Below are 19,248 nucleotides of genomic sequence, written 5' to 3' on the forward strand. Positions count from 1 at the left end.
CTAGTGACATTTATGTTGAGAGCAAAATGTGTAAGCTTACCTCTGCCTCCTCTGTGACCGACTCTTTTCATCTTTTCGGGTCAGATTCCTCACTGGGGTAAAAAGACAATATGATGTTATATTAAAGTAATATTATCTTAAGTCCAAATTAGACATGAGCATCGACGGGTTGCATATAGCTGTGTGAACCTTAATTGTAATAATGTTAATCTAAAACAGTCTTCCTCAACCTTTTTGAGACAAAGCTCACTTTTTATTCAAGAATCTTTTTTCCAACACCATCTGTCAAAGACTTTTAAAAATTAATTCCAGTTTTATGTTATTATTTTGTAAATCTTAAGTTAGCATGTTGCTTAAATTGACAGTATACAGTTGTCCTCAGGAGGTAATATAGGTAAGTTATTTTGGTCAATTATCTGGCTGTCATTTTGGATTGTACAATATTTGAAACCTGTTTTCAATTTTTTCCATAAAGTATTTAAATTTTGTTTTTTCTAAAAAAGAACATTAATAATACTTAAAGGGTCAGTGTGTAATATTTAGTGCCTCATAGTGGTACAAACACTTTCTTCTGGTAAAAAAAAACACGTGGATTTGAATACTAGGCAAAAATACATGAATCATTATACCAGTGTTAGTTTTAATTTAGAAAAATCAAGGTTCAAGAAGTTTGTATTTTTCTTTTACATCGTAAACTCCCTACATAGAAGTTGACGCCATGTATATGTGGCATCTTGCTGCTACGCTGTGTCTTGACACAGGTTTTTGTTCGCTTTAAAAAACAGTGTGATCTAGTAGTCAAATATTACACACTGACGCTTTAAAATTAGCAAAAACGATTTGCTAATGGAAAAAAGAATGTTTACGATCTCACTGTTTTTTGTTATCTTTTTTGTTAAATAAGAACATCAAAATCAAAATGATGTCCAAGAATTTAACTAAATTTTATTTATATTATATTTTGCAATGCAGTCTTGAACCTAATAATCAAACAAAATAACTTATCAAAAATATTTCTCTGTACTACCTCATGAGCAGATAATTAATCTATAAAAAGAAAGAAAAATAATCATCTTCTGCAACCCACTAATATGCAGGGTTGGGTAGGGTTACTTTAACTGGATTACTTTCAATTACTTTTGGATTACTCCAATACCAAATATGCTAATAAAAGACAAAAGAAACTAAATATGAATAAAATTACAAAATTTTGTGCAGGCTTGGGGAGTAACGGAATACATGGAACGGCAAAAATGATGTTGGGAAGCTGTTTGGATTTATTTTCATTTTGTTTCTGTCACATTTTATGTTAATTTTGCCGGTGATCAAAGAGATCAAAGCCAGGAGAGAAAGCTTACCACGTGTTGTAAGTCATCATTTGATTCATATTTACTTTCTTTTGTCTTTAATTAGCATATTTGGTATTGGATAATTGAAAGTAATCCAGTTAAAGTAACCCTACCCAACCCTGCTAATATGGATGATTACCTGACTGATCTTCTTGAAGGAACACAGATCTAAAACCTCTAAATTAAGAATGTAATTAAAGTAGTCCATCCCTGGTCAAAATAAAATACACAACTGCAAGTACCTGTGGCATCATCTTCAGTTTCAAATTGTCGTCTCCATCTTACAGGCACTGAAGAGTGGGAAGAGCTGGAAGAGCTTTATATAAAGTCATAAAAAACAAATATTAACAAAATAAAATGAGTCATCTAAAGATTCCAGAAAACAAACTGTACCTAAAATCAGGACTTGAAGGCATGGAAAATATCGCAGGGGCGCTTGATGTCGTCGGGATACTACGTCTGCTGCTGTCCATGGCCACGTGGGACCGAGAAGCCTTAGACTGCAGTAGTTTTGCTGTAAGTAGCATGTGTATTATTTTTTTTCATTCTTTAAAAATGAACACTAGCTTTAAAGAGACAGTGTGTATTATTTGACCGATAGATGTCGCGGTATCGTGTCGTGCAACCTAGAGCGAGTGCTGCAAAGCAAAAGGAAGAATCCAAATTACAGCGGCTCAAATGACCAGACTGGGAGCATTTTTATTCTCATTTTTGCCCAGTCTTCCACAAAGTCTTTTATATCTACTATTGCATAAAACTTTAAAAATATATACCTTGTGAATTGTATTCGGTTTTTAAATTGCTGCTGCTAAATGTTATTGCACTTATTTTCATGGCTCTATTTTTCACAATGCACTCTTCTTTTTCATTGCAATATTATTAGAATTGAAACATGCTTTTTAAGCACTACGTTGTGATTTTTTTTTTACCTGTTTATCCTGATAGTCGTTTATCTTTTTTCTCTTCAAAGTCTTTATGACATGTATTACCCTGGAGTGCCATGTCTAGTCATAATGCATACAATGTTTTACAAAGTTGATATCAATGACAATAAATACAATTCTTTTTTATTCTACAGTGCTTTAACCAGTCACTGAGGACCCCTAGAATGCTTTACACTGACCTTGCCTATCTGCTTATCGGAGGTATTAGAAGTTTGGTGTCTTGCCTAAGGACACTTCGACATTGAACTTGGGAATCGAACCTTTGACCCTTTAGTCCCACGACGTGCGCTGTACCCCCTGATTGTCACGATTGCCCATTGCCCTCCCCTGTGCCCGCTCGTTTGGCGCCAGCTGCTGTTCGGTTGCCAGGCTCTCCTATTTAAACTCAGTGCTCTCAATCAGTCCGTCAACGAACCTCTGCACTTGCAAGGCAAGCATTTTGACTCTGTCCAGTATCCTGCCCGTGTGTCCAGTATTCTTTATCAATCCCGTCTGTCCCGTTCGGTCCGGTATCTTGCTCGTGCATCCTGCATCCGGTATCGATCCTGTCGGTCCCATCCTGTCCGGTATCCTACTCGTGTATCCAGCATCCGGTATCAAGCCCGTCTGTCGTATTCTTTACAGTATCTTGCTCGTGCATCCTGTATCTGGTATCGATCCCATCTGTCCCTTCCTGTCCGGTATCCTGCTCGTGTATCCTGCATTCGGTATCGATCCCGTCTGTCCTGTTCTTTCCGGTATCTTGCTCGTGCATCCTGCATCTGGTATCAATCCCGTCTGTCCCTTCCTGTCCGGTATCCTGCATCCGGTATCGATCCCGTCTGTCCCGTTCGGTCCAGTATATTGCTCGTGCATCCCATTGATCCCGTCTGTCCTGTCCTGTATCCTGCTCGTCTGCTACTGGCTTCCTGTTTTCCCACGCCTGACTTCTCTGCCCCACTTCTTCTGCCCAGTGATCGCCGAATCGCTGAGGTTTGTGTTCCAGCGCATGACCGCCCCGCTTCCGTAAAATAAAGCTCGGTGTGAAAACGTTACGCATTTGGGTCCACCGTCTGTTCGGGTTCTGACACTGATATGTGGAATAAATGTAGATTTTTCGAACTATGGGTATTTCAAAATACTGCACTTGATATGATAATTTGTGTATTTCTGCCCAGTATTTAAATCATTGTTGCTGTTTTTTTACCTCTAGGAGACACTAAATAATACACACTGTCCCTTTAGCCTTGTAACACAGACAAAGAGTAGATTTTACCATCTCTTTTTTCCTTGATTTCTTTTTGCTGCAAAAAATCCGGCTTCACAATCTCAAACCACCAGAAGAGCTCAGCGATGAACACCATCACATTATTCTTCAAAGAAAAAGCAAAGGAAGTTTAGTGGTGCTATCTGAAAATAAGTATTTATCTCTAAAATACACGCACAATTGGAATTGTTCTTGTTGTTATGTGTTATTTTCTCACCTGCAGCACCGAGGGACAATACAGTATGTCCTCTGGCTTCAGATGGAAGCACTTGTTTAAGTATTCATCAGCAAACTCTTTTAACCGAAGGATGTTGTAGACACTTTCAGCGAGGGATGCGATATCCTTCAGGCAAATGTCTGCGTTTAAAATACACAAATGATCCGTCATTTTCAGTCAGCGGAGGATTAACTGCATTGACTATACCTTCAAGTTTCATGAGTTGGGGGCAATAGAAGTGGATGAGGGCCAGAAGAGCAGAACCGTCACGTAGGTCTCTGCAAAGGTCCTCAACCAGAGGGAAGTGCTGCAGTGTGCGACCTGAGAGATCTCTTATATAACGAACCTGAACAGACACAATATTGGACAATTAATTAGGAAAAACATTGTTTTACTTTCGAAAGTGTAAAGTTCCAGCACACCACGGTCCTCCGGATGGTGCCAAAAGGCAGACCGACAGAAGGACGCCACACCTGATGTTCATCACCTGCTCCCGACTCCAATAAGGTATTTAAGGACAGTGCTGACAGCAGAAGCTGTAGGATGGTTACTTGCCTTTTTGATGTTCCTGCCTGTGCATGTATTTTGGCCCTTTGATACCTGACTTTAATCAATCCTGGATTTGCTAAACTTTGCCAGCTTGAGGTTTTTCCCAGACTGTGTTTTGTGTTAATCGTTTTATCCCTTCCTCTCATATGCAAAGAGATTTTTGTCAATTAACTGCTTCCAATAAAATCTTGGGTCCACCTCCCAAAACCAAACAAAAAAATTGGTGAAAAAAAACTACTTACATAAGTGTTGTCTTTTTGTGATCTGGCACCTTCCTCCAGAGGGCGCCGACTGGGGGGGAGTGGTTGGAGTGAGAACATCCGCTTCACATTTCCCTCACCTGACTCTAATCATCACAAGCCTTTATATTGGCTGTACCCAACAACCTCTGTTGTCAGGTCAATGCCGTTGTTATTGTCGTAGCAGGTTTGTTACCGTTTTCGTCTTTCTTGTTTTTGTCATGATTGCCGATTCAGGGCTGCTGTGACTGCTCAATTGGCCCCAACAGCCCTGAGAGCTGATTGGCTAACTGACTCTTTTTAAACCCCCTGCTTTCAAGAGATCCCTGTCAGATCGTTGCAAACCGTTGCTCCCAGCTCGGCAAGCCCTCACGTTCAGACACTTTTCTTGGCCTGTTTTTCTCTGCTTCATACCCGTTGCCAACCTGTTTCCGGACCTGACTCTACCCTGTTCTGCCTTCCCGATATCCGACCTGTTTCCGGACCTGACTCTACCCTGTTCTGCCTTCTCGATATCCGACCTGTTTCGTCCCGCTACCTGCCTGACTCCTGTTACCGACCTTGTTTCTGAACTTGATACCGCACTTGCTCTCCCGTCCCTGCTAACGACTGGTATTCCTGCACCATCCTCGATCGACACGGAAGCGCCACTTCCGCGTCTCCAGCCACCTGCTACCCATGTCCGTCAACCATCGGATCGTGGAAGCAAGTCCTACTCTCCCTCTTTATTAATAAAAACTGAGTAAACGAGCGCTATTGGGTGCAGTGTCTGTTTCTGGTTTGTGACAGTTTTGGCATTTTGCTGGTTCGGTACTTTATACCAGGGATTCGTTATTAAAATATTCTTTCCTCTTTCCCTGTTTATGGGTCCTCCACCAGATCATGAGAGGAGAGTTTATTTACTCTGTATTGAGATATTCTTTTAGGTAACATTTTTAACTTTTCACAAACAATCAATGACTAATGACTAGAATTACTCATTAACACTACTGGAGTCACCCAAAGAGATCTTCTCAGAGGCCTGACCTGCTGATGGTTTGGTGAATCCAGCAGATGCTGCTTCTTCTTCATCTCTTTTTCGGAGATAGCTCTCAATTTGGTATTTACCTATCCAAAACAAACAAATACTTCCATTATTACTAATCACAACTCATTTTTCTCTACTGTCTACCTTGTTGATCCAAAGGACCATGGCATCTTCCAAGTCCAGGGGACGCTCCTTGGAGGCACTGTAGTCGGAGAATCGCTTGACACTGGCTAAAACCTTCTCCACACTGATCATCTCCATCGTGAAGGCCATCATGAGAGCATCGATTAAGTGCATGTGGCAACTCTGCGCGAATAGGAAAAAAGCACCCTCAAGGTCCATGCATAAAAAGAAACGCCGTAATCATCACAATTGGAATTTTTAATTGAATTACTGTAATCCCATGTTACTTCATATTTTGTGGCCTCAGTGCATTGCAAGTTTAAATATATTACACGATCCAGAGCATATTTTTGTAAGGCTTGACGGCTCTTTTTTGCAGCTCCGTTCACCAAAAAACAAACTGTACTTGTGTGGCTGCAATCAATTTCCCCGATCCCATATTGTTGTTAGCAATGAAAGGCAGAGCGCACATTTTTGGCGCTTGGTAGCTCTTTTTTGTCAATATCTTTAAATCCTAAAATCTATTACACTTCTGCGGCCACGATACACTGTCCCACATCTTAAAATTGCTTCCAAATTCACGGTTGTGGCTGCGATCCATTACCCCAGGTCAACTATTGTTGAAAGCAGTCAGGCAGAAAGCATTTTTTTTCGGCTTTGGATGGTAAAACGTGACATTGTGGACTGCCCTAAATGTCACGGTTGCCATGGCGCACAATTGGCCCCCGCCATGTGGCGCCAGCTTCTGTCACAGTTGCCATGGCGCCCAATTGGCCCCGCCCGTGGGCGTCACCTGAAACTCGTTGACAGATTGGCTCCCTACTTAAACGCTGTCCTGTGAGTCGCCTTTTGTCGGTCTGTCTGCGAATCTCCCTTTTTACACAGCAAGCCCTGTATTTACCTGTCCTGTGTTTTTGCTCTTGTTTTTCTCCTGCCACGATCTGTTTAATTACGACTTTTCCGTTCCCGGTACTGACATTGCTCGCCACAAAAGTCCCACTTCCACGGCTGAGCAACCTACTCCGCGCGACCAACGATCTCCGGATCGGGTGTGCGCTCCTTTCTCTTTTTCCCCAATAAAACTGTGAGTCACGTTACACGAATGGGTCCTGATTCCTGTTTTGGCTCTGACACTAAAATAAACTGCACTATTTTGGCCGTGATCCTCAGTCAACTATTGGGGGACAAGAGAGGACAGTTGTATCATGCGTGGAGGATGTTTTTTCTGTTCTTCCCGATTAAAATGAACAGAACCCGTGCGGCTGCAATTCATTATCCGTGGCTGACTATTGCAGCAAGGAGGCGGCAGAAGTTAAAAACTGGAGAAGGTGGCAACTTCACAGATAATCGCACATTGCGATGGGTTCTGGTCCCCATTAACTACGATAAACAAAGGATTACAGTACAGTGGAACCTCGGTTTTCGAACGCCTCTCAGTTCGAACAAATCGGAGTCCGACCAAAAATTTGGAGAAATTCTTGCTTCGCTGTTCGGTCAAAAAATCGGACTTCGAACGCCGTTAATGCGTGAGTGCAGACGCTAGGGTGCGATGCTGAGCGCCGTACGGGTGTTTTTGCCCCTTATTATGCCTCTGAAGAACGTCAGTGCAAGCAGCAAAGTTGCTACAGGTGAAAAAAAGAAAAGTAGTGCGTACAACTATTGCATTTAAGAAAGAAATAATTGCAAAATATGAAGGAGGTGTGCGAGTGTCTGATCTTGCTCTGGAATACAGCATGGCTAAATCTACGATCAGTACGATACTAAAGAATAAGGAAGGCTGGGAAATCTAGTGATTTGGCTAAGGGAGTGAGTGCTATAAGCAAGCAACGGCGGTCCACCTGCGCCTTCTGCTGACCACCACAAAGGTAAGAAATCCTATCCATAATTATTTTCTTTATCCTTTTTTTTGTACACGTTCATGATAGCGCAATCTTTCGTACGGAAAATTACGATAACGGGAACGTACGATTAGCCTGGGTTAGCTTTATGTGGGTGTTGGAACGGAGCCCAACTTTCAGGGTGTTGGAACGGAGCCCCCTTTCCAATGAACCGCTCACCACTTGTTGTGGAGACCCGGGTGCTAAATGACTTGTAAACGACCTGATTTTTTTATTTTTACACGTTCATGTTAGCGTAATCTTTCGTACGGAAGATTACGATAACGCGGACGTACGATTTAGCCTGGGTTAGCTTTATGATTACGTTAAACATTCAAGGTAAACATCTAGAGTGTTGGAACGGATTAAAACGATTTACATTATTTTTAATGGGAAAAATGATTTCGGCGATCGAACAAATCAGTTTTTGAACAGGGTTCTGGAACGGATTATGGTCGAGAACCGAGGTTCCACTTTATATACATTTTTTTATTCCTACAATATCCTATTGCATTCTTTATTGTGTGATGCCAAGCCCCTTAAAAATAAAACTGAGCACACCATCCTGATGGGAGTGGAGCTGAGATCCAGAGCAGACACAGACACATCCTCAGAGTCCTGCACTAGCACTCCCCTGGCGGACAAGACCTGGAGCACAGATTGATGGTTTCGAAGTAACGCCACCTGCTCTGCTCGGAGGATGAGCCCGCACACTCGGCAGTAGATCTCTCCGGACAGGAGCAAATGAATGACTGGGGGCTTAATGTGTTCCTGCTCATACTGGTCAGTGTAGAAGGGGTCCTTCAGGTCTTCTGGGATGTGGTCTAGGAAAAAGAAGTTTTCAATTATTATTTGTTGTCTATAGATCAAATCAGGTCAAACAATAAATACACACGACAAAATGATTACCTACAGTGGGCCAAATTAAGTATTTAGTCAACCACCAACTGTGCAAGTTCTCTTCCATATAAATATCAGAGAGCCCTGTAATTGTTAACATGGATAAACCTCTACCATGAGCCATTGATTTTTAAATAGTTTATTTCCAAATTACAGTGGAAAATAAGTATTTGGTCAATTTTTTGGTAGACACACAGGTTCTCATGTTTGTATCTGAACAAATACTGACTTGCTTCCGAAGAACGCCATACCCACTGTGAAGCATGGAGGTGGAAACGTCACGCTTTGGGGCTGTTATTCTTCAAAGGGACCAGGACAAATTAAGCATTTGTGTAAAGTAAAGAATGAATGGGGGAATGAGAAAATCTCCTTCCATCCGAAAGGGCACACAAGATCAGAGGCTAGGTCTTTCAGCATGTCAATGATTCCAAACACACAGGCCAGGACAACCAAGGAGTAACTTTGTACGAAGAATTCCAAGGTCCTGGAGCGGCCTAGCTAATCTACAAATCTCAACCCCATGGAAAATGTGAAGAAGGAGTTGGAAATCTGTGTTGCCCAACGACAGCCCCAAAAAATCATTGCGCAAGAGGAAATCTGGATGGAGGAATGGGCCAAAATACCAGCAACAGTGTGTGAAAATTTTGTGAAGGGTTACAGAAAATGTTTGGGCTCTGTTACAGCCCAAAATGGGTACCTAACAAAATATTGAGAAACACATTTGATATTGACCAATTACTGCACTTATTTCCCACCATGATCACAGTCTTTAAAAATCAAACACTGTAATTTTCTGTTTTTTTTCCACATTCTGTCTGCCATGTTTGAAGTCTACCGCGGGCTGTTGAATGATTTAATCCGGCCCGCCATTAATTCCGGAGTATTTCAAAAAAAGAAGCAGTTCTCTGGGTTTCTATAAAAAGTTTTATTTTTTTATTTTTTTAATAAATGCAAACCAAATGCTCTCTCTCGCGACCAGAGGGCAGAGTTTGTATAACGAAGTGAGTTGGTTCATGTGTAAAACTGCATTCAACTGTTAAACCAGTTGACACATTCGTTGCCAAACATTCCAATCTTTTCCAGCATTGCTTGTGATTAAATGTGTTGCGTTTAGAAAAGATCCTTTGTCATCCGTGATTACAACATGTCGGGTAAGTTAATAACTTGGGCTGAATAAGAAGGCATAAGACTGAAAAACAAAGATTAAAAAAAATGGAGTTGTCATTCTTTTACTGATCTGGCCTGCCTCAGAACAGAAAGAATGGATCTGGCTCCAGAGCCAAACTGAGTTTGACATCCCTGCGCTAAGGAAACGTCAAAGCAAAGTAGCAACCTCCATGTCTTTGAACCCATAAGCTAACACGACTTAGCAGTGATTAGCCGATGTTGTGCCAACCCGCCTGGACGTAGCGCAGAGCTATTTCAGTTCTCCTCCAAGACGATAATCCACACATACTTTGTCAGGAGGCACGTGGACAGCCGGTAGGTATGTCATGATATTAGATGGATAGATAGATAGATAGATCGCTCGCCACGGAAGATCTACTTCCGCATTCAGAGCAACCTGCTTCCCGCGTCCAGCAACCACCGGATCGTGGGCGGAACCCTATCCCATTCTTGCAATAAAACTTGTGAGAAACGCACGCAAGTGGGTCCTGTCTCCGTTCTGGTCCTGACACTTTATGAATATTTTTTTTATTATCCATTTTTTCTTCGCAACATGGTGAAAAAACTATGTGGGATTGTCTGTTATATTGAATGATTTTCTCTAATCATATTAATTTAAAATTATAAACATTTTGTGTGTGCAAATGGGTAAAAAAATATAAATAGTAATAGTATCTGCAAAGACCGCATGTCATGGTTGCCATGGCGCCCAATTGGCACCGCCCATGTGGCGCCAGCTGTGGCTCGTTGACAGAATGGCTTTCCGTCTATTTAAGCTCAGTGCTCTCACTCTTCCTTTGTCAGCCTGTCAACAAACCTCTGCCCCGCAAGACGTGGGTTCTGACCCGGTCCTGTTTTCCTGTTGGTATTTCCTGTCCAGTATTGTTCCCGTTTACTTTGTCCTGTTAAATATTGGTTTCAAATTTTGTTCCGTCTATCTTTGTCCTGTTTATTATTCTCTCCAATTTTCGTTCTCGTCTTGTTTGTCCTGTTCATTTCGATATCCTGGTTCATAACGGCCGAATCATTGACACACACTGTCACGGTCGCCGTGGCGACCAGTCTGCCGCGCCCCCGAACTCAAGCTGTAGCAGATCAGCTGATTGCTGGTCTGCTACTTAAGGCTGGGTTGTGGGTTTGGCGGGCGCTGGCTCATTACACATTCCCCGGTCTGCTATGCCTTGTCCTGTTTTAGTTTTACACATTTTCCGTCTGTTATGCCCTGTCCTGTTGAGTTCGTGCCGGAGGAACTCTGTACCGTTCTGTTCTGAGTGTAAGAATGTTTTTGTTTGTCTTGTCCCGGAGTTTTGGACAACTTTTATTTTGTTAAATAAAACTTATGGATCGTCACGCAATTGAGTTCTCTCAGTTCCTGCCTCCTGCCTCCGTTCTGGTCCGGTCACCCCTTCCACTCCACCACGCCACGTGACAGAACCCCTTCCACTTCGCCTCGTGACACACACTGCTCACTCGATATAGAGTTTCTAGCAGTATCGTGTAGAGTAACCCTTCTATCTACCGAGAGCGCTAACTGTGGTCATTGTGCTTGCTGTTTATGTTCCACCAGATGCTAACGTTCCACCGGATGCTAACGTTAGCATAGCGCTAAATCTCCTGCCCGCTGCTATCAATAAACAGCAGCTTGCACACCCCAACGTAGCTTTTATCGTCGCCGGCGACTTTAATCGGGCATGTTTATGGACTGTACTTCCCAAATCCATTCAATACGTGGACTGAGCAATAAGGGAAAAAAACACTGGACCGTGTGTACAGTAAGATCAAACATCCAGTTGGATCCCCCCATCTCTGTCTGTCCCCCAACCCCGTCATACACCCCCCCTCCGGAGGAGACAAAGCCTATACAACAAAGACAGTTAAAACATCTTCTTTGTTCCTTTATCTCTTTGTTTTCCTTATCCTCACTGTAAAATGTGGAACTGGAGTCGTCCAATTTCGTTGTCACAATATATCCCATGTTGTAACAATGACAATAAAGGTATATTCTATTTTGTTCTATTATCAATCTTGTCTGTCCCGTCCTGTCCTGTATCGATCCCACCTGTCCGATATCTGCTCGGGCAATTGGAATCTATCTCGTCGGTCACTGGCTTCCTGTCTCTCCACGCCAGACCGCTGCCTAACGTGCATGACTCCCCATTTCCCGTAAAATAAAAGCTTCTGTGAGAAACGTCACGCATTTGGGTCCTGATCCGGTTCCCGTTCACGACACTGCATTGCTTCTTCTTGCTGGCGCCAGGACCATCCAATCACATTAATGCTCTGCAAGGGTTGATATAGTCTGAGGTTTTTGGGGGATGACTAATGATCGGCCCAAAGGATAGTTGTCACACAGTGACACAAAAACCCACTTTAAAGGGAATACTTTCCACACATGAGCACACGACTTGTCAATGTGGAGCAGTTTCAGTGCAGGAAGTAGCGAGGCTAGTGACCTGTGTATAAGAGCCTTTGGCACATGAAGAGAGGCAAGCATTACAGTATGCCCACAGCCCTTTACCCTTATATAGATGTATTTACAATATATTTACCAATATACTGTACACACAAAAGCGCTAAACCAGCATACATTGTGGGCAGTTAACTTCAATAAAAGCCATTTCTCATAGAACATGAAGAGCCGAAAGGTCAGATAGATAGATAGATAGATACCATAGATAGATACCATGGATAGATAGATAGAGAGATACCATAGATAGATAGATAGAGAGATACCATATATAGATAGATAGATACCATAGATAGATAGATAGATAGATAGATACCATAGATAGATAGATAGATAGATACCATAGATAGATACCATAAATAGATAGATAGATACCATAGATAGATAGCTAGTTAGAATACCATTGATAGATAGCTAGTTAGATAGATAGATACATAGATACATAGATACCATAGATAGATACCATAGATAGATACCATAGATAGATAGATACCATAGATAGATACCATGGATAGATACCATGGATAGATAGATAGATAGATAGATAGATAGATAGATAGATAGATAGATAGATAGATAGATAGATAGATAGATAGATAGATAGATAGATAGATAGATAGATAGATAGATAGATAGATAGATAGATAGATAGATAGATAGATAGATAGATAGATAGATAGATAGATAGATAGATAGATAGATAGATAGATAGATAGATAGATACCATAGATTGATACCATAGATAGATACCATAGATAGATAGCATAGATAGATAGATAGATAGATAGATAGATAGATAGATAGATAGATAGATAGATAGATAGATAGATAGATAGATAGATAGATAGATAGATAGATAGATAGATAGATAGATAGATAGATAGATAGATAGATAGATAGATAGATAGATAGATAGCATAGATAGATAGATAGATACCATAGCTAGATAGATACCATAGATACAATAGATAGATACCATAGATAGATCCTTTATTCATACCCGTAGGGAAATTCACACTTCCAGCAGTATCCTTGTGTTGGAAAATAAAATAATAAAATAAAAGATATAGAATACAAAAATACCCAAAATAACGTGTCGATATAGAGTATTTAAATAGTGCTACGTAAAATACACACTGTAATAAAAATAGGGTAGTATGCAAATGTGGGGGTGGGGTTCAATGTGGGCTTTTACACCCCCGGGTGGAGTTAAAGAGCCTCATGGCATGAGGAAGAGATGATCTCCTCAGTCTGTCCGTGGAACAAGACTGTGAAAGCAGTCTGTCGCTGAAGCTGCTCTTCTGTTTGGAGATGATGCTGTTTAGTGGATTTAAAAGCTAATGAAAGTGAATTGGTACCCTTGCCTCGATTATCTGTATTTTTATGAGCCCCTTACAATAGATACAAGCCAGTCTGAGTCAAGACTGTGTCATGTTCAATAATGTTAAGTTTATGAACCGATAAATTGCAAAATAATTCAACCACGCGTGCAAAAACTGCCTGAGCAGCACAAGGACGTCTTACCGAAGCCGTAAGCTGTGGCTAGCAGCCATCTCAGATTTGCTTCTATTTTGGCCCTGGCAGAGTCGTACAGATCCGGCGGTACCACTAGAACTTCTACGCCTCCTCCTCCTGCATCTCCATCTTCTGCTGCTTTCCTCCTGGTGCTGTTGCCCGGTCCAGCACTCACCTCTAGGTCCATGCTGAAACCATAACACAAAAAGCACAATACAATTGTTTTTTTCCCCTAATATAATTAAAAGAGGCAGAAATAATAAAGCATACGCACTGCAAACAAATTACCGGTAATCCTAGCCCATTTGCAGAAGAAGAATGCTTAATTTAAGAGTATTTTTTAGGAACCACTGTGAAAATATATCACTACGAAAAGTGTTTAGACCAGGGGTGTCAAACCCATTTTAACTCTGGGGCCACACGATAGACAAAACATTCACTCGGGGGCTGTACTAGTAGATTAGAGAGAAAGAAACAAAGGGAAAGAAATAAGAGAAAGAGAGGGAGAGAAGAGAGAGAGTATGGTACAGGGAAAGAGAGAAAGAGAGAGAGAGAGAGAGAGGGAGAGAGAGGGAGATAGAGAGAGAGAGAGAGAGAGAGAGAGAGAGAGAGAGAGAGAGAGAGAGAGAGAGAGAGAGAGAGAGAGAGAGAGAGAGAGAGAGAGAGAAAACGTGAGAAAAAATAGATAAAAAGACAAATAGTAAGAGAGGGGGAAAAAGAGAAAGGAAGAAATCCAGAGAGAAAGAGAAAAGGAGAAATAACAGGGGCAAAGCAAAAGAGAGAGGGAGAAAGAGAGAAGAGAGAGAAAATGAAAAAGGAAGAGAGAGCAAGATAAGGTAAAAAGACCGAGAGAGAAAGAGACAAAGAGGAACAAAGAGAGGGAAAAAGAGAGACAGAGAGTGAGAGAAAAAGGGAGGAAGAGAGAGAGATAGAAAGAGAGTGAGAGAGAAAAAAAAGAGAGAGAGACAGAAAGAGAGAGAGAGCGAGAGAGAGAGAGAGAGAGAGAGAGAGAGAGAGAGAGAGAGAGAGAGAGAGAGAGAGAGAGAAATCTCAGACAATGTATAATTTATGACTTATTTGGGGATTTTTGTTGCTGGTAAATGTTATTGCTCTTCTTTTCATTGCGCTGTTGTGAAAAAGCACTAATATATTTCATTGAACTATTATTATTACTTAGGCCAGGTCTAATCACTACGTTGTACACATTTTTGCCTATTCATCCTGACAGTTTTTTAAAAATATTTTTTATGATTTAAATCTTTATTACATGTTTACCCTGAAGTGCATTTCCAATCTTGTTGCATACAGTGTCGATCTCAATGACAGTAAAGACAACCCTAGTCTGTTATCTTGTTATGATCGCTGGTGGACCCAAATGAAAGGAAACAAAAGCAGAAGCTTGGGTGCTCAAAAAGGATGATATTTATTGTTTTTAGAAACACAAGAACGAGGTAACAAACAAACAAATAATCAAAAACAACAATAAAACTGTAGGGGGGGAAAAACAACCCTCATAATGCAGGATGACTTTAGAAACAGTGATGGCTGTATGAAGTGAAAATGAATGGTGAAAAATGATGATGACCCGACTATGGGTGCTTTCCCAAGTGTCCTTATGAAGGCACAGGATAAATATGGTGGGAGGTGATTGGACACACTTGTCCCAATTCCAGACCCATTAGGGGCCCTCTAGTGGAATAGGGTGCACCAGACAACACCACTATTCCATTCTATTTCTTTCTATTCAATTATAGTCTAAGGCAGCACGGCGGCGCAGTGGTTAGCGCGTGTGCGGCACACTTCTAAGGTCTTGGGAACCTCCTGTGTGGGTTCAAATCCAGCTACCGGACTTCCTGTGTGGAGTTTGTATGTTCTCTCCGTGCTTGCGTGGGTTTCCTCCGGGCACTCCGGTTTCCTCCCACATTCCAAAGACATGCATTTCAGTTGGATTGGCCGGTCCAAATTGTCCATAGGTGGGAATGAGCGAGCGAGTTGTCTGTCCCTGTGTGCCCTGCGATTGCCTGGCAACCAGTTCAAGGTGTCCCCTGCCCACTGCCCGATGATTGCTGGGATGGGCTCCAGCAGCCCCGACACCCTACTGAGGATAAGCGGTGCAGCTAATGAGATGAGAATTATAGTCTATTTTAGTCTATTATAGTCTATTCTATTTTTACTTTTGCACATGCTGCTGCTCATGTCATTGCATTACTTTCTGATGAACATAAAATTTAGGCTCATTTAACTATGACCTATCCATACCTGTCAACCTGTACGTTTTTGCCGTACAAAGTACGTTTATTATGCATTTTAAGACGTGTACGATGTACAAGAAAATCTGAACGGAAAAACACAAACTTGTTAATTATGGGTACCATCCGGTATACACCGACTATTACGAGACGGCAAATACATCAAGTCAAAGGAGTTCGCCGCGGTATCCTCTATTTCGGTATCGTTTTTTCCCCCGTTGCAAACGAAGCGAGCGGTTTGATGCTACTGTGCGCATGCGTCTGCTGCCTCGGAATTCATGTGGTAGTTATGTAGTGAAAGGAAGTCCGTCTCTTTTTAGACAACCGGCTTTTTCGGCTCAACTCATTAAAGAGAGCCGGCTTTCAAACGGCTCACTTGCTTTGATGCATTATATTACGAATTATTGTGTTGTATAAAGAAGTTAAGAAAAAAAAGGAAGTATAAGAGAAAATGAAAAAAGACAGGTTTGTGGTTATCCCTTTAATTAGTATATTACCAACAATAATTTAATGCAATAATTTGAATAAGAAAATGTAGTATTCTACTTAATTATATTTGCATGAATTTTTTCCTTCTACAGTGAACGTCCAAGCGACTTCATTTTTGAACTTTTCTTTTAATAAACCTCATTCATGTCGAGCAACTCAGTTTCTCACAACAAAATGTTCATTAACAATATATATGATATAACGAAACACATGTACAATACCTGTATAACATGTTAAGATACATAAATAAACACGTTTGAAAAAAAAAAGATGTAAGATTATTTTGTATTTTGTAAGGGAAAATACAACAGTTTGTAAGGGCATGGAGCCCTGGAGCTAGACAGGTATGCCTATCTTTTTTTTTTACTTATTTGCTTGAAGTATTAAGTATTATTATGCCTACATGTTTATCCAAGAGTGTCATCTCTAATATCGCTGTGAACAATTACAATTATAATAAAAACAATTCTAATTTTAGAGATAATGGCTAATTACTGTGTGTGTGCAGGTAAGGTGTGTGACGTAATCAGAACAAATGCATTGCATTGATTTGGCGATATAAATAATAACACTATATTTTTATAAATATAATCAACTGGGACATCAAATAAACACAATGATTTTATTAGCTCCCTTCCGAAAAAAGCGCAGCTAGCATGATGGTGCCATTAGCCGTCTCGACCGGAGACATGTTGACCGGTGAAAGGCGACGCTATACCGACATTTTATTTAAAAACAAACACAAAAGACGCAGCAGCTCACCTTTAAGGGCACATCGGCTCCTTTTAGACGCTCGCCTCCGTTTTCGGGTTCATCATTCGGGGTGAGATGACGGGCGAGGCGAAGGACTCCTCCCTGCCCCGCGCGCACCACAGGATAACGCCGAGTTAATCCCGCGGTGATAAACGAAAGCAAATCCGTTTGGCAAACCCACGCGAAGTCGGCATTCAAGGGAAATTCTCCAAACGCTAATTTAAAGTCGCTAGCATCGTTGATAGCAGTGGGCGGGGGAGTGGAAGCCCGCTCGGAGCTTGTCTCTATGGGGATGGGAGAGGCGAGGTGTCCGCTCGCTATCAAGGATGCGGTACATTGATTGACCGGTTGGGGGCGGTATAGGGTGACTACAACGATGCATTCAATTACTGTATACAAAAAAACAAACAAACGTGAACAAAACCATTATATTACACCATTACTTTCGTAATTAAACATGTTGTATTCAAAATGATATTATTTTTTTAGAGATCATTTCCAAACGAGCTTTAATGGTATGTTCATCAGAAAACAGTGCGACGACTGGCAGCAACATTGTGTAAAAGTAAGAATAGAATAGAATAGAATAGAATAGAATAGAATAGAATAGAATAGAATAGAATAAAAGAGAAGAGAAGAGAAGAGAAGAGAAGAGAAGAGAAGAGAAGAGAAGAGAAGAGAAGAGAAGAGAAGAGAAGAGAAGAGAAGAGAAAAGACTAGAATAGAATAGACTACAATAGGATAGAATAGAACATAATACAATGGAATAGGTTAGGATAGGATAGGATAGGATAGGATAGGATGGGATAGGATAGAAGAAAAGACAAGACAAGACAAGACAGGGCAAGGCAAGAGAACTTTCTATAGCAGATCCCTTTAAACATGAGCAATAAATTCACTTCAAGGTTTCTTCACTTTCTTCATGTTGAGGTTTTTGAGTTTTTCCTTGCCCTCATGTTGGTTTCAGATCAGGGGATGGTGTCATAATAGTCTGAAAAAATAGTCTGTGTAATAACCTGTGCAGCCCTTTGAGTCTCTTTGTGATTAAGGGTGTCACAAATAAAAATGACTTGATTTGACTTGACTTCAAAGTCTTAGAAGTTAAAAATTGCTCCCTATTTCATACTCGGCAACCTTAGCCGATTGCTCTCCTCATTAAAGAAACTGTGTAATATTTAGTGCTTTCTAGTGGTACAAAAAAAAAAGTATATTCAGTAAAGCGCTCGTCTTGGGATCAACAGGTCGTAGGTTCAATTCCTGACTCCTCTGTGTTTTATGTCAAAGTCTCCTTGGGCAATACACTGAAACTCTAATGTCCCTGATAAGCAGGTAGTTGCCTTGCATGGCTGACGCTGCTATCAGTATGTAAGTGTGTGAATGGGTAAGTGTGTAGCACATTGTAAACAAACGTTGGTTTAAATTTCAGGCGAAAATACATTAACTAGCATATAGATGTTATTTTTTATTTGAAAAATCATAGCTCGAAAAATGTATGTCGGTGCCATGTTTGTCCGGCATCCTGCCTCCACGCTGTGCCATGTATCACTGGCCCTTGCTCATACCAGATAACACAGTGCAAATCGCGGCCCTATTTACTCACAGCAAAACAGACCAAGTAGAATAAAAACAAGTATATTTGGTGTGTTGCTTCTCATGTTATTACGACTAAGACATATCTGGAGTATAAGTCAAATTTTTTTGGGGGGTGATTATTTGATGAAAAACCAAAAACATGCATGTCATCTTGAAAGACAATTTGAAATAAAAGAATTAACACATACCTTTATATCTTAGACTTATTACAAGTTTATTTTATTTACCAAATAAACAACAATTGGAAATTATTTCAGCATCTTTCTTAGTAAATTCAGTGTCGCTTATTATAAGCTACGTAGCAGTATATTTTAATCTTTTCTTTTTTTTGTACAAAAATTGCTATACGGCGTATATGATTTAAATTGATAAAAACATAAACGTACAGTATAAAACACGGGTAAAGTATAAATTGACAGGGATTAAATTTTTCCTGTTCGTGAATCCCAAATTTAGTTTACAAATGCTACGAAATTTAGTCTCCCCGACTCACGGGGGCGCTACTTCTTGGTACTTACCGGAAGTGACGTCTAGCTTTGTGAGG

General features: G+C 40.9%; 1 protein-coding gene across 1 annotated transcript in view; it reads right to left on the reverse strand.

The window, feature by feature from the left end:
- The window catches only part of LOC148350041 (calmodulin-regulated spectrin-associated protein 1-B-like), a 28,975-nt gene extending 11,582 nt beyond the window's left edge, over window positions 1–17,393 (reverse strand). The window contains exons 1-11 of the mRNA XM_088355645.1: window positions 17,121–17,393; window positions 13,630–13,808; window positions 8,133–8,395; window positions 5,716–5,877; window positions 5,571–5,651; window positions 3,964–4,102; window positions 3,757–3,896; window positions 3,549–3,645; window positions 1,743–1,863; window positions 1,592–1,665; window positions 41–92 (exon numbers count right to left, since the gene is read on the reverse strand). Of these exons, the coding sequence (XP_088211771.1) occupies window positions 41–92; window positions 1,592–1,665; window positions 1,743–1,863; window positions 3,549–3,645; window positions 3,757–3,896; window positions 3,964–4,102; window positions 5,571–5,651; window positions 5,716–5,877; window positions 8,133–8,395; window positions 13,630–13,807 (1,307 nt within the window). The 5' untranslated portion in view covers window position 13,808; window positions 17,121–17,393. The remainder of the gene's footprint in view (window positions 1–40; window positions 93–1,591; window positions 1,666–1,742; window positions 1,864–3,548; window positions 3,646–3,756; window positions 3,897–3,963; window positions 4,103–5,570; window positions 5,652–5,715; window positions 5,878–8,132; window positions 8,396–13,629; window positions 13,809–17,120) is intronic.
- Window positions 17,394–19,248: the final 1,855 nt, after the last annotated feature.

Source organism: Urocampus carinirostris, chromosome 16, assembly GCF_059441175.1.
Source record: "Urocampus carinirostris isolate Australia breed hairy pipefish chromosome 16, RoL_Ucar_1.0, whole genome shotgun sequence".
In the NCBI taxonomy this organism is placed as follows: Eukaryota; Metazoa; Chordata; class Actinopteri; order Syngnathiformes; family Syngnathidae; genus Urocampus; species Urocampus carinirostris.